Source organism: Eupeodes corollae, chromosome 2, assembly GCF_945859685.1.
Source record: "Eupeodes corollae chromosome 2, idEupCoro1.1, whole genome shotgun sequence".
NCBI lineage: Eukaryota > Metazoa > Arthropoda > Insecta > Diptera > Syrphidae > Eupeodes > Eupeodes corollae.
Window position 1 is genome coordinate 143,512,426 of NC_079148.1, and position 15,694 is coordinate 143,528,119.

At 32.8% G+C, this 15,694-nt stretch overlaps 1 protein-coding gene across 2 annotated transcripts in view; it reads left to right on the top strand.

The window, feature by feature from the left end:
• The window catches only part of LOC129946054 (3-phosphoinositide-dependent protein kinase 1), a 59,029-nt gene that overhangs the window by 17,364 nt on the left and 25,971 nt on the right, over nt 1-15,694 (top strand). The window contains exon 1 of one of the 2 annotated variants that reach the window (XM_056056078.1): nt 14,881-15,664. The exons of the other annotated variant lie outside the window; for it this stretch is intronic. Within the exon in view, the coding sequence (XP_055912053.1) occupies nt 15,599-15,664 (66 nt within the window). The 5' untranslated portion in view covers nt 14,881-15,598. Of the gene's footprint in view, nt 1-14,880; nt 15,665-15,694 lie in introns of those variants that run through there. 2 annotated transcript variants of the gene reach the window in all.

Sequence of the window (15,694 nt, forward strand, 5' to 3'; positions counted from 1 at the left end):
AAGTGTAGATTTTTTTTGTCAACCGCACATTAAGAATGTGAAATGGTGTCTCTTTTTGAATAGATGTCTATTCAATCACCTGTCACTTTTGAAGCTTGCCTTTTTTCGATACTCCCTTTAACAATGTTTAAAAAAGGCAAAAATTCACTACACAAATGATAAAAATATCTTCGATAATTCTCTACAATCGATTCAGGACTTTAAAGATGGAATTCGTGATGTTATGAAGAACCACCCTTAAAAAGCTTTAAAACTCAGCCTTACACTCATAAATTCCCATAACTTTACCCTTGAATTGAATTTCTAACGTACTGTCAAATGTAGAGCTTCTTTTTTCAACCGCACATCCAGAATGTGGAGTGCTTGACTCAACTCTGTTTTTCCTTTTGTTTTGATATTAGGAACTTTAAGAACAATATGTTTTTGTGAAATGGGTTTGTGGTCATCAATTAGAAAAAGTTTTGAAAATGATCTTTTTTGATTTCATGTTCCATTGTGATTCTCTGACAATGAACAAAACTCACATTGACTTCCCTTAAGGACATTCTCGTTTTTTCAATATCAAAACTAAACCTCTTAAAAAATACCCTACAGAATACTATGCACTTAAAAATATGCATCAATATTCTTTTTTTAAAGGGGGATGAATAATTGAGTTTCTTAAACCGCAAAAGCTGTAACTTTGTTTTAAGATTCTCCACAAATATTGGAGTGTCATTTTCAGATCATTTAAAAGTAATAAACTCAACACCACAAATGGGTAGTTTATTTTTAATAAAAAAAAATGTATTAAAATTAAAATTTTAAATCTTAACCTTTATAAGCTTAGATAAAAAATTTTATGGATCAAAATTTACACGTGCCTTTTGCCGCCAGACATCTTTCCCAGACACCTATATTTTTTTATTGCTCAAATAATAATATCTTCCTAATATCATATTCAAAATCTCTGCTTGTGTTTTAAAAAATGCATTAAGAACAATAACCATCATCAGCTGCCGGTTTTATGAATTCATTATAAAGCTATATAGGATGTCTTGATACACCTACAAATTTCATATCTGCATTGAAAGTAGTAACTTTTTCGTATTCAATTTTGCAATGAAACATCACAGCTCTTAAAAAACCAAAAGTCAGTCAGTCATTCAGTGAAATGAAAAATATAAATTCAAATTTAAAATGAGGTTGTTTGAATTTTTGAAAGCTCCAGACTCTTAGCCACACGTGCGACTTCTCAACTCATTCACTTTTCTTGTTACCCACCTTACCTTACCTACCTACCTAGTTCATGGCTATATAGTGTTTCGAAGTTTGAGTTGAACATCCGCTCCTGGGGCAATATATAGCCATAACAACTCTCAAGAATTCACAGAACTCATTTTTTAATTTATGCATGAAATTTTTGTATTGATGAAACCAAAAAAAAAAACAATATTGACGCAAAAGATTTGCGGCAAATGAAATCAAATATCACACGACATCATATCAAGTCGTTTAGCCGCGCACTTAACTGGTTAAAACCTAACCTATGTAAACGCGGCTTCTCTCAATACCGTCAATACCGCACCAAACCGATATTGGCTCATTATCATCTTTATTGGCCCATTCTCCAATATTCCCATTCACATACATCGACTTCTCTTCTACCCAGAGGTATGTTGTTAAGCTTCCATCGAATAAAATTTATATAAACAAAAAAATGAAGCAAGTCGAAATCCGTAGACAGTGTGACTACAATTCCCCCCTTTTTGGTATTTTGTTAAGCCAAATTAAGATAAAGCTTTTTTCTCGTATATCCATTGTGGTTTTGAAAAATTTCATTTTGGAAACCCAGCGAAAAAAGCAATAGAAGACGGCAGTATATTCTCACTTTAAGTGGACTGATGGAATTTCTGGTGTTGGTCAAGCTTATCACATAGAATTCCCTGCGGGCTTTCCAAAATGTGGCCCACCAACTTCGATTCCGATTCCGATGCGATCGGCCAGACCAACAGTCCACAGATAGTTATAAGGTATGGAAAATACTCTTTTTTCATATAGGTAAGACTTGAAGACTTGAGACTTGCGACCACTGGAATTCGAGGTCATTATGAATAACTAAAACAACAACAAACATTTTATGAAATTAAAATGCTAATGGACCGGTTGTTGGTTTTTCGAATGTTTTCAATTGACGTAAGCAACATAAAGATTCGTGGCAAGTTTGACGACCTACTCGGGTTTAAAATAAATTGTATTGTATCTTTTTTGTATGTCTGTCTCTTTAAAGTGTAGTGTTGTACATAGTATAAAGCTGAAAAATACCGCCGGCCGCGCTGCCGTGGAACGTGTCGCCTCGTTGGTTTCGTTGTACCTTACCTTTTCGTATAGAATACAAATTGTTGTTGTAAGTGAACTTCTAGTTTATTGTCATTTTAACGCTGCTGGCTGGCTGGCTGTTGAAATGTATCACTTTCAAAATTCCATCCGTAAGTTTTTATTAATTGCTTATCCGGGAAAACCAGTTAGTCTGTCTTTTTGCCGGCATACATTCCTTTAACTTTATCGGTTTACATAATCCCTGCCCCTGTCCCTTGCTTGTTTTTTTTTAGACACTTGTCAGGAATGTTAATATTTAACAATAAAATACATTTCTTTTTTCGTTTAAGACTGCTTAACTTTTAAAGACGAAACCATGAGAACAATGCAAAAAAGCTTATAAATGAACGAATTAAAAGTTATGTTCCATTAACCTGAATTTCTGTGCATTTTAGACACAAGATCTGTCAGTTTCTGTTTTTAAATGAACTTGACATTAGTTCACCAGAAAACCATAGAAATTCAAAGTAAGGAAACATTTATTAAATGATTCTGATTGCTTTTAATAAGTTCTGTTTGACAGCACATTTTGAAAATGTGTGAAAAAAATCCAACCGAACTCTAATACTGTATAGTTTCTTGGCTTCATATAATGAAGTCTTTATTGTTCAATTCTGCGTATCTATCAAAGTTGACAAAAGAAATGAGGCAGATCTAGGTCAAAATCCCTTTCAGCTGTGAAATGTTAATATTAGTTCTGTTCGTTTACTCTAACAGCCAATTTCTTGACAAATTTCTAGCACTTGAACTCATTCAATTTTTCGAATTTGATTATTTGATGAAATGAGAGCTTTAAATAATAAATAAAACTCTGTCAAAAAATCAGTTGTAAATGTCTCTGATTTTTGACACTTTTTTTTCCAAGTCAAGTTTATATACAAATATTAAATTGACAGATCCAAATCGAAATTCTGAGGAAAGGAATAATACCAATAACATTTTTCTTCTGTCAACTTAGCTCGGAGTCAATAAAATTGCTACATAAAAAAAGTATCAGGTGTAGTCTATTTCTGTCAGTTTCCAATTTGACAGTCTATTATACCTACTGGAATAGGAAAACATAAAACTTGTAAAAATTGACAAGTGACATTCCAAGTAAAGAAACAGGTCTATAAGAATTTCGGTCGTGTTTGCTTTTGATTACTGTCATTTGACAGCAGATTTTAAATATTTCAAGTTGTCAAACAGTACTCTATCACAATACTTGACCTAAACATATTGAAATCTTTATTTTTCAATTCTGGGTATCTATCAAAGTCGACAAAGGAAATGTGGTAGATCTAGATCCAATTTTCCGTCTGATGTCAAATGTCAATATAAGATCTGTTCGTTTACTGTAATAGCGGATTTCTTGGTAAATTTCTAGGTTTAGAACTCAATTTTTTATTTTCTATTCGATAATATCGGATCTAAAAATAATAATCTTAAACACAACTCTGTCAAAAAATCAAATGTAAATGTTTCTGATTTTTTGAGCTTTTTATTCTAATTCAAGTTCATATACAAAAATCAACTTGGCAGATCCAAATCGAAGATCTTGATCGAAAAATCATAGAAATATTGAGGAAAGGAATAATACCAATAACATTTTTTTTCTGTCAACTTGGCTCGGAGCCACTGGAATTGCTACATAAAAAAAAGTATCAGATGTATCGTGTTTCTGACAGTTTCCAATTTGCCAGTCTATACCTCCTGATATAGGAAACCATAAAACTTGTAAAAATTGACAAGTGACATTCCAAGTAAATAAACAGGTCTAAAAAATTTTGGTTGTGTTTGCTTTTCATTACCTTCGTTTGACAGCAGATTTTAAAAATTTCAAGGTGTCGAACAGAACTCTTATATCACATTACCCTTGCCTAAAAAAGTATTGAGGGTAATGTAACTGGCGGTTTTTTTACTGTGCAATTTCACGTTTCTGTCAAAATAAAATTGTCATTTTCGCTTCATTCTCCAAACTCCTGTCAAGTTCATATGATAAATTCAAATTGACAGATCTAAAGCTAAGAACGACAGAAATAGTGGGTAAAGGAATAGGACCTTTTATGTTGTTCTTCGGTGAACTCAGCTTGGTAACGTTTGATCTGCTATTAATAATACTGCATCAATAATTTTCTATAACCAGCAACTAAATTTATGCTATAAAATTTATAGAATAGAATTTAATTTGCTATGCAAAAAATGTTCAATACAACGAATTTTTGACAGCTTCTTATTTAACAGCGCTGGATAAATTTAAAACCTGAATAAATTTACAGTTATAATACAATGCTGGACTATAACGCCTTTTAGAACAAAAGTTTACAAAATATAATAATTGAAACAAATAGTGAAAAATAATTAGCAGACCTGTTTCATTAAACTGAATTTGAGTATATTTTAGTTACAAATTCGTATTTTAATTTTTTTAAATTTTATTGACATTACTTTGTACAAAAATGAATCATAAAATGACAGAAATCAAAGTAAACAAACATTTCACTAGGTTCGTTTGATACGAACACATATTGAAGAGTAAACAAACAAGTCATCCACTAGGTTCGTTTGACAGGAACACATAGTGAAGAAAACATCATTTTCATTTTCTTTATTGTTCACTTCTAAGTTTTAAAAGAATCACCAATGCACATCTTATGCCTGTTCAGATATTAAATTTAATAATAAGATCTGTTCCCTTACTCTAAATGTCCCCGAATTTCTTTGCTTTGAAGTTTCTTTATAAAAGCTAAAATGACAGAGTATTGATCGTTGACTTAATTCAACATTTTTCACATCACTTCAAGAACTTGTGCAAGCAACTTTTTGATTGACATACTTCATAGTTTTTAATTTCACAGCCTAATAATTGCAACTATTGAAAAATTTGAACATTACTGACAGCGAAAAAATAAAAAGGTTTGTTCCATTTATTAAGAGCAAATGAACAGGTCTATAAGAATATTGATTTTGCTTTTGATTAGGATTGTTTGACAACAGATTTTGAAAAGTTTAAACAACGAACAGACCTTTAATATCACAGTACTCTGGCCTTCATAGGTATGTACATTGATGATAACATCATTGGGATTTTCTTTATTTTGCGTATCTCATTATTTTTAGATCTGTTCCTTTACTGTAAATATCTGCGATTTTCTAAGGTTTTTTGAGTTTAAAGTCAAGTCCATATTTAACAAAAAAAAAAACAAGAACTTGAACCCAAGAATTTAGAATGAAGTTCCCAAGTTTTTTGTGAAGAATTTGTTACTCTGTCAAATTTTGAATGACATTTTTTCAGAGAGAGGAAAACTGTCAAAAAAGCATTGAAAGGTTTCTTGACAAAAACTGTGTACCATTAAATGAATTTTTCAATAGAGGCAATTATTTTACTCTCTCGTGAGGGTTCTCAAAACTACAAAATTTGTGTTGTGTGGGACAGCATCTTGGTAGAAATTGTTGACAGTTGGCAGTTTCGGTCAAGATGGAAGACAGGTTTAATGAAGTTCTTCTGTCAACTAGGATACACCTAAACAGTACTTCTGTTTTTCTGACGCTTTAAAATTTGGACAACCTATGTACTATTTGTGACCTTAGAAAATATTGAGTTCCGTATTTTCTTGTTGACTTGCTTAAAAATGTAGCTTTCTAGTTCATAATTATACAAAAATATAACACTCAGTTTTAGCACAATGTCACCATGCTTTAGAGTTATAGGCTTCAAAATCTCAAAATTTAAAAATTTAAAAAGAGAAAGAAGGCATAACCTTCGAAAGGAATTTGTTATTAATTCTGGTCACCTTGAAAAGAGAAGGGCACATCTAATCAACAGCCATGTTGTGTTTCCGAGACTTTTTTTTTTAAAAATAACAAGAAAATACCTTTGACTCTTTAAATATCTTTTAAATAGTTAGAACTGTACTTCAAAGGAAATTACAAACGGTCATTTGAAGATCGCAATATTTATAAACAAAACATCCGAGTTCAATAACCGAAAAATTGCTTAAATAATTAATTTCAAATGCAAAACACACAATAAAGTGTCAATATGTGTTTTTTAATCAATTATTGAAGTTAGAATGTTATCAGATGTCCATATCTATACAATTATCATCACTTAAAGTCATAATTTAACTCGAACATTATCATTTTTGAGACCCCCTCTTTTAAGATTTACGATGTCAATATAATGTCTTTAAGCTGGTTATAAACAAGTTAGATCAGTGTTATATATTGTCAATAATAACAATTATTTATATTTATTTGTTAAAATGTCAATTTCATTTAAGATAATTATACTGATTGAATTATCATCAATTCGTTTCTTTTTTCGTTTTGAAGAGAGCTCAAATTTTTAAGTTCAGAGGCGTAAAAAAAGGCATTACTTGAAAATATCGAATTTTGGTTGAGAGCTTCATTTATACGTCATTAACACTTATTTAACATTCATTTGGGCAATACAATATTTGACCCCCTTAGACCAATCGATAATTTGTTCGTAGGGTCCAAAACAGGAGGACTTTTAGAGATGTTAAGGACTCCACCAAAATTCATCTTTGTCTGCATTTTTTTAACAGTTCTTATTACCGATAACTCATTTGATTCAACATTTTAAACATTAGAGTCAATATTTTGAGACATTAGAGAACTTCTCGTTATAATAAAAAACAAACTTCAGGTGATGGCCAGCTATTAAAGTCTTTATCATAAAATGGTTCTGCTGAACCATTTGCATCTGTATTTCCAAAACAAATCAGAAATTCTTTGAGCCAATATTGGTTTGATCTCTGTGTCCAAAGAATGTCTTACCCTTTAACTTCATAACTCTCATATTTATATTTCTTCTATTGTTTTAGGAACAACAATCTGCGGCGTCACAAAAAGCAATAATGAAAATTAACTTTTTTATTATGTTTTCTTAGAACAATAAATTCTAAGCCCACCCAAAATTAAGTACCTACTTTAAGCGAATTGACAAATAATAAAAGTTAATATTCGACAACAGCATTGTTTTCAAAGCTTCCTACAACATATTGTAAACACAGATAGATACTTGTAGATAGATATCGAAGACGTTTTAAACCTTAATAGGGTAACGAGACATTACAAAATACAAACATAGCTTATAAATTGGTTAATTGTAGGAACATATATGTACATAAGTCTAAAAGTTATAAAATTCTTTTAAGTTATTTTTATTTGGATTTTTCAAAATAAAAATTCTTCAAAACAAAAATTTTATTGTCTTTTTATCACCAATAAGTTGTACCTACCTTGAGTGACACATAATTTTTTTAATGTTTTATTGTTAGTACCCTAAGTCCCAACCTAAATACCTTAATGACATAAGACATATTTTTTTTTGATTTATAATTAGATAATACGGTCATCATTTTTGATGATGACCACAAAAGAACCTATAAAGAATTTTAATGAGACTTTAACAAAATAAGTACCTGTCTGAGAAGAGAGGACAAGTATACATAACTATTCACCAAGCTTGTAAAAGAATGCAGTCTTTTGTAAATGCAATCATAAAAATATTATTTATTGAATTCAGTTTAAAGATTGCATTCTATTATTATTCTACCTAAATACTAAAAGCTTGTACTAAGTTAAAATAAAATTTCGTATTAATACTAAAACTTTAAATTTTACAATCACTAATTATTTTACTTTAAAAGATTGCAGTAATTTTCCCAATCATTTGAATGCAATCAATTGATTGCACTCGTTTGAGACATCATGAATTCATTCACATTCATTTGAAGTTTTTGCATTCAATTGAGTTCCTTTAAACTTTAATATGCAACTTTTTGCTAATGATTGCAAAGACTTTAAATGAATGAGAAAATTACAAAAGAACGAATGAAAATTTAATGAATTCAATCTTTGTTAGATTCATACAAGATTGCATTCTTTTTAAAATCCTTTACCTAACCTCGGAAGACGGTATGAAATCATATGAACGTATGTAGCCTTATGAGGTATTATAGTATAGTAGTAAGTATATCTAGTTAAGTTCGGAACTTTTTATATATCCCCTTTTGAAAGCTTGTTGGTTTGCTTGGTTATCAATTAAGCGGAATCGACAGCTCCCCTAGGTTTGAGAAAATGCAAAAAAGAAGTACATCTCCTAATAAATACAAAAAAAAAGGTAGAAACTCGTCAAGGACTAAGGCATTTTGCCTAAAACCTATGAAGCATGCCTGTGTGTGAAAAATTTCAGGGATAAAGCGGACCTAAAGTTTTAATAGGTAATGTGAACGGATAATTTGAGAAAGAAGTTTTTATGACAAGAAATATAAGAAATACTACTCTTGGAGCATTTGTCAAATCCCCAAATAGGGTAGAACCCTTGAAAAATGGGATTGAGCTCAGACTTCTGGCAAGACAGGTACCTCTATAGCCAGAGTTGTGGTACTGTTGAAGTTGAAAAGTACGAAAATAACACACATCGCTACAATGCGTAGTAAAAGCCTAAGTTGAAGCGGAAACTGTAGCTCAAGTTGGCTAAATTTTTACTTTCGACTTCTTGTTGTACATATTTTTGACATTTGTATGGTTTATATGGATAGTTTAGGGATCAAGTTTCAATTCTTGGAGTGCTTAACAATTGTGGACATCCTTTGCTTTCTTTGTGTGATTTGAATGACAGCTGCTTTATGGCTGAATCACAAACACATTCTAGCTTATGCTTCGTCTGCGTTACGGTGGCCTTGCTTCGAGGTTGCTTTGAATGACACTTCTATTATTTCATCCCTCCAAAGAGCAAATATTTTGTTTTTTTTTAACATTTTTTTACAGCTGTTGAGCTGTCAGACAAAGCAAGTGTTCAGATAATTAAACTAGAGCCCTTCCTCTTGGAGTCACATTACGTTACATTCCGTTCTTTTCCTTACGATTGTCAAACGGAACGTGAAATCGAAGCTCCATTGTGATAGAATGCATTGAATTTCTATGGCTGAACTCGTAATCGTCAGGCGAAATCTAAGCTGAACCGTGTTTGTGTTTCAGCCATTAAACGTTTCTTAAGCTTCGAGCTCTACCTACTTTGTTCAGGCGATTAAGTCTTCAACAGGTTATGATTGAAAAAAAAAATGTTAATCATAAACTAATGGTTGTATTATGATTATGGTGCATTATGATTATAAGACTCATGAATTGGAAAATTTAGCACGATCATTTTATGATTTCCAAAACTTAAAAACTATTGCCGTTCATAATTTAAACAGTTATGTAGTCCAAACAAGCTTAAGGATTTCCAATCTATCAACTATCTCTGAACGAATTTTTAATTCAAAAGTCATTTAGTAGCTTATGAATTTAAAATTTTAAGAGTCAGAAATCACTAACTTACTTATGAATACAATGTTTTTAATTCAAAATGAATTAACAGACTAGTAATTAATTGATTTTTTAATTCCAGACCTTCCTTTTTTACGAATTTGATGCTCTGTCTGACTCCATTCAAAGAATTATTACCACTCTAGGAACATCAGACCATTGTATCGTATCTGCAAAATTCCCATGGCAACAAAACTCAGTTAAAGAAAAAACTCCTATGAGAACCGTTTGGCAATATGAGAAAGCCAACTGGGACGGTCTCAATGAAGTCTTTAGGAAAACCGGAATAAGTTCAAACAAGCTAGAAAGACCTGTAATGGTGATATTCGATGAACCAAATTTTGGCCTGATCAGAAATTAGGGCAAAAAATACTACAATGTCCCAAAGGTAGTAAAAATTCTGGTCATTTGTAAAAAACGTTCGAAACACCACGTCATCCTCGGTTCCAACACTCGTCCACAATGACACTCACTATGTAAGCTCGATTAATAAAGCCAATTGGCTTGCAGCACAATTTGCTATTAATTCGACGCTACTGGAAAGTTTCATGAGTCCTTCTGTTCTTGAGAGCGTAAATGATTCTATGGCACGAAACTTCTTTTGCACTCGTGCAGTTGCAAGAGTACTGAAAGACCTTGACATACACAAATCCGCTGGCCCGGAGAGTATCTCCCCAATTGTTCTGAAGAGGTGTTCTTCATCGCTGGCAAAACCACTGCGTAAACTTTTCCATCTTTCCTACTCTACAGGTCTCTTCCCGAATGAATGGAAAACTGCAATTGCACGCACTTACGTCCCTTCTTTCCAAGGTCATGAAAACGATGATTAATTATCAAAAATCAAATGGGGTGGCGCAACAGTCCGTTGTGAACCAGGGCCTAGTGACTTACAACTCTCAACCATTCCTGTGTGCGAGTACTGTTGTCAGGAATGGAAGGGACCTACAATTTAAGGCCGAATCCGAACGGCTAGTTTGAGAAAGCACTTTTTCATGACAAGAATTACTCTTGAAGGAATTGTCAATTCCTCGCAAGAGGCAGTACCCGCGAAAATTATTTTTTTAAATTATGGTGGCACAGGCAGAGATTGAACCCAAGACCTCTTGCATGACAGTCCAACGCACTAACCATCATGCTACGGGTACTACATATGATTAATTATCAGCTCAAGAAATATCTCGAAGAACGGAAGCTTCTTAATGACCGACAGTATGGCTTTCCTAGCAATAGGTCCACTGGTGATCTCGTGGTTCATCTCACCGAACAGTGGAACAAATCTTTACATCGTTTTGTAGAAAGTAAGATTATCGCCCTTGATATTTCAAAAGCATTTGATTGAGTTTACCACCAAGCTCTCTTATCGAAAATGCGTGCTTTTGGTATTGATGAATCTCTTCTTCCTTGGATTAGAAATTACCTTTCTAACCGTTCAATACAAGTTGTATTGGATGGTTACAAGTCTGAAATTCATAAAATAAATGCTGGTGTTCCCCAGGGCTCCGTTTTGTCTCCGACACTCTTAATTATATTCATAAATGATCTTATGTCTGCCAATTCAAATCCATTAACCTGTTTAGCCGACGACAGTACCCTCAGCTTCTCATACTCGTTTATAAATTCACATCGTTGTCCTTCGGATGTGGAACTTCAACGGCAGCATATGATAAGCTCAATAAATTCTCATCTTGACACCATTGTACAATGGGGAATCGAAAACCGTGTAGAATTTAATGCTACGAAAACTCAATGCTGTCTCCTGTCATTGAAGCGTAAGGCAACCCCGATGCCACTATCTATCCAGGAAACCAATAAACTATCAGCACTCGGTATGTGTATTACAGATCACCTCTTATGAAATGAGCACATATTCAATATCGCAAAAATGCTGCCAGGTGCTTAGGACTTCTCCGAAGATGCAAGAAATGTGTCACCCCTTCTGATCTGACTATAATCTACAAAGCTTTCATTCGTCCAAAACTTGAATATAAGTTTAAATCTCTTAGAATTCAAAAAAGGGCTTTAAAAATGATAGGCGATAGAACTATAATCGAAACATTAACATCGCTAGAACACCGCTGCAATGTTTCATGCCTTTCGTTGATTTATCGATATTTTTATAAACAATGTTCTGTCGAATTAGCCAGTTGCATTCCACCTCTTAAATGATTCAGCCGTAATACTCGCACTTCCAGGAATGCTCATCAGTTTACCCTTGAGCTCAACTTAAAGCGTAGTGTCATGTATAGAGATTCTTCCTTAAATCGCACATCAAGAATGTGGAACGCTTTGGCCAACTCTGTTTTTCCCTCCCATTTTGATGTTCAGAACTTTAAGACCAATGTACACCGCTATCTCCTTTTAAATCCTTTCCTATTTTCCTAAGGGTACTAATAACCCCTTGAGTGCTTGTGAAAGAAGCAAGTGGCTACTTTATTTTCTTATTTGTACAACTACTAAATTGTGACCATTCGACGCTAGAGATCTAGAAATTAGAGCCTCTTTTTGACACCTAAAAGGCAGTATTAGGTGAGGAAGGTAATTAAAAAAGGTAGTTTCCTAGTCTGTACAAAGAATTTAGGAAGGTTTCAGTAAAAGCTTAGCTAGTTAAATACCTACCAAGGAAGTTAATTAACTTTAAAGGCATGCAGATAAATATGTGAGAAGGTATGACTCTATATTTCCTTTCACTTCCTACTTACCTACCTTTCCTATATCAGTCTATCAAATTTGTATGAATTATGGAACCTACATTACCAAATGATTCACATTGTCGGTACCTATGCAGACATTGTATAGGTAGTTTCCTACTTACTCTTTCTTTCTCCCATTCCAATCAGTCGACCAAAACAAAAACACAAAATTACAACAAAAAATAAAGTACTTCTCATAAAAACAAATTATATAATTTTAAAAATTCCAACAAACCATCCACTTCCCATTCACCGCGCGCCGTCCCGCGTTGGGCGCCACTTTTACCCCCCACTAAAATTTTAAATTTAACTAAAATGCAACAGAGTAACAGTATAACATTGATGGTGATCAGTGAGAGCCTCAACTCAACCCGCAGCGCCATGCCACTAAAACCAAGCCGACATACAGCGACAGCCGACGACCTCAATCTGCTGGCTGCAAAAGAAATAACAACAACAACAACAACAACAAAAAAGAAGTAAACACCACAAAATGGCAAACAAAACTACCTATCCAAGAAGCCAAGAATTCCAATCCAACTCCAAGAGGCACGAATATACAAACAAAAACACATGAAACAGCAACAACAATAAACAAAACAACACTGGACACATATTTTTTAAGAGGAGAGGTTTTGAATTATCACCAACAAAACAAGGCAACAACCAAACCATCCATCCACATCACGCCAATATACCATTTTTTCCCTACCCTACCATCATTATTACCAGCTAACGAAACGAACTACCATATCACCAGCACCAACCAAGCACCAAGCACCAAGCGTAAAGCGCGCGCAAGTACCATACCAACGGTATTTTTTCACTCAAATACCTTTCTCCCTCCGCCCTTTCACCACCTCCTCACCTCATCCACACACAACTCACAAGTCACACAATCACAAGAGATAGGAAATTTAAAAAAAAATAAGAACGAACAAGGTGGAGGAAACATACAAAACAAAACAAAAACAATAATAACAACAACCAAGCAACCAAACCAAACCAAACGTCCCTCATCCAACATTTAAACAGCAAAACAACAACAAAATATAAATAAAACAGAAGAAAATAAGGAAAAATGAAAAAATGAAGCCAACAACTGCATAAAGCAAAATGCAAAGTCCAATGATTATTCATTTTGTTTTGTTCGGGTTTTTCTTCGTTCATTTTGCTAGTTCCTCTTCACTTTTCACTACGATTACACTTCGAGACAATTCGACATCGAATCCTACTTCTTCTCCTTCTCCTTCTTCCCTTTCCTCTCACTTTCTGAATTTTATAAGAGTTTCCAGTTTTTTTTTTTTTTAATTCTATTTTACTTTTGATTTGGGTGGGATTTTGTTTCGTTTTTGTTTTCATTTCATTTTCGTGGTCATTGTTTTTCACCTCGTCTCTCTTGTGTTGTGTTTTGTGTCTTATGTGTTATCAGTAATGATGATGACTCCACTTTTGGTGGGGATTTGGGGTTTTATTTTTCTTGAATGAATTATGGATCCTAATTAGTTTAACTTTTCGATCAATGGCCTCTGCAAAAAAGGAGAAATCCTTCGAATTCCATTTTTCGCTCTTTTTTCCCATCATAAAAATAACAACATCGACAAATATTTCATGCAACATGAAAATGAAGTGTGGATCGTATTCATCTATGCTACTGCTGTGCTGCCAGCCTAGAATATGAGTTTACGCATTTTATTCCAATAAGCGTGTTCTCATCCAGTGACACAGATTTTATGATACACACATTTTTTGTTTCTTCAAAAAAAGGTAAATGAGGAGCCTTGTAGGTTTTGAAATGAGAACAACAACAAAAGTGGCCCCAAAATGAACAATTCACATTCCACATTTGCAACAATTTAATCTCTTTTTTTTTGTTAACGGTAGAATTTCATAATCTAAGTTCCACAAAGGTGGATTTTTCTTTTTATTGCTGAAGATGATGATAAAAAACGAAAGAAAATAAAAACAAACCAATCAAACATTCATTGATAAAAAACAAATGAATTACCCTCGGACTCGGAGGCGGGAGTGTGATGAAGATGATGAACAAAAAGAAGAAGAACAACAAGATTTATATTAAAAACAAACACAACAAATGAGATCACAAAAGAGAGACTGAGATAGAGAATCATTTTCTGTTTCCACATTGTTCCGTACGAAATGAATTCAAATACAATTTATTGGAAAAAGAGTGCAGTGCAGTGCAAAAGGCAAAGCAAAGCAAACTACAAAATGCAGAAAGAAAGAGAGAAGGAGAGATAAGAGAAAAATTGGATGAACAATTCTCAAAAATTCTCCGTTGCTTCACTGAAGAATACAGCAAGACAACAACAACAAACAACATAGAAAACGGGACACAAAACACAGCCGTACTACAGCCACAAGCACAACCAAAACCAAACCAAGCACCAACAGCAAAGGAAGAAAAAGACGAAGAAGAAAGAGAAAGAGAAACAGAAAATCAGAAAACTGGTGGCGAATTTTTGCTTTGAAAATTTGTAAAATATACGTGAATACAAATTTCAATTCTTCACAGTTTATTCGTAGGCTCTGATCGTCGCGGTCATAATCCAACGGATGCACTTTTCTCTTTATTTTGGTTTTGAAAAATAAAAAATAAAGTTTTTTCACAAACAACACCACACACAATAAAAAATAATAATAATAATTTTTCTGTTTAATAAATTTTATTTTTTTTCTGTGGAAATATAATTAAATCAGTTTTTCGTCGATTTTTGTATGTTCTAAAAAAATACAAGTTAAATTTTTATATATTTTGATTTTTCTTCAATCAAATAAAAAAAATAAAAAGCATCCTCAAATGATTGAAAAAGAAAAACAACAACAGTTATACCACCATAATTGTTGTTACCACTCAAGTGCCCCTTCCAAATAAAATAATTAAGTGTTTTTGAAAAAAAAAATTCCAAAGAAGGAATAAAAAATTATTCAAAAAGTGCATCAGCAAAGATGCAAAATCTATCAAAAAACAACAAAGTGATTATTTTTTGAATAAATACCAAAATTATATAAAAAAAAAAGAATTTCAAAGAAACAAGAAAAATATTCAAAGTGTATACAACAACAAAAAAAAATAAACACCAATCGCAAAGTGCGCGAAAATAAATTCACATCAATTCAACAAAAAAACAAATTTCAAAAACACGAGTTTTTTTTGTGTTTTAAATTTATTTTTTGTGCAAATTGGAGTTTAAATTCAAAGCCTCCTAATGAAATGTAAAAGTTGGTTAAATGAATTCAACAATTTTGTTGTCCGTAAAGTTAAATCGATTAAGGTAAGATTTTGTGACGCACTACACAAAAAT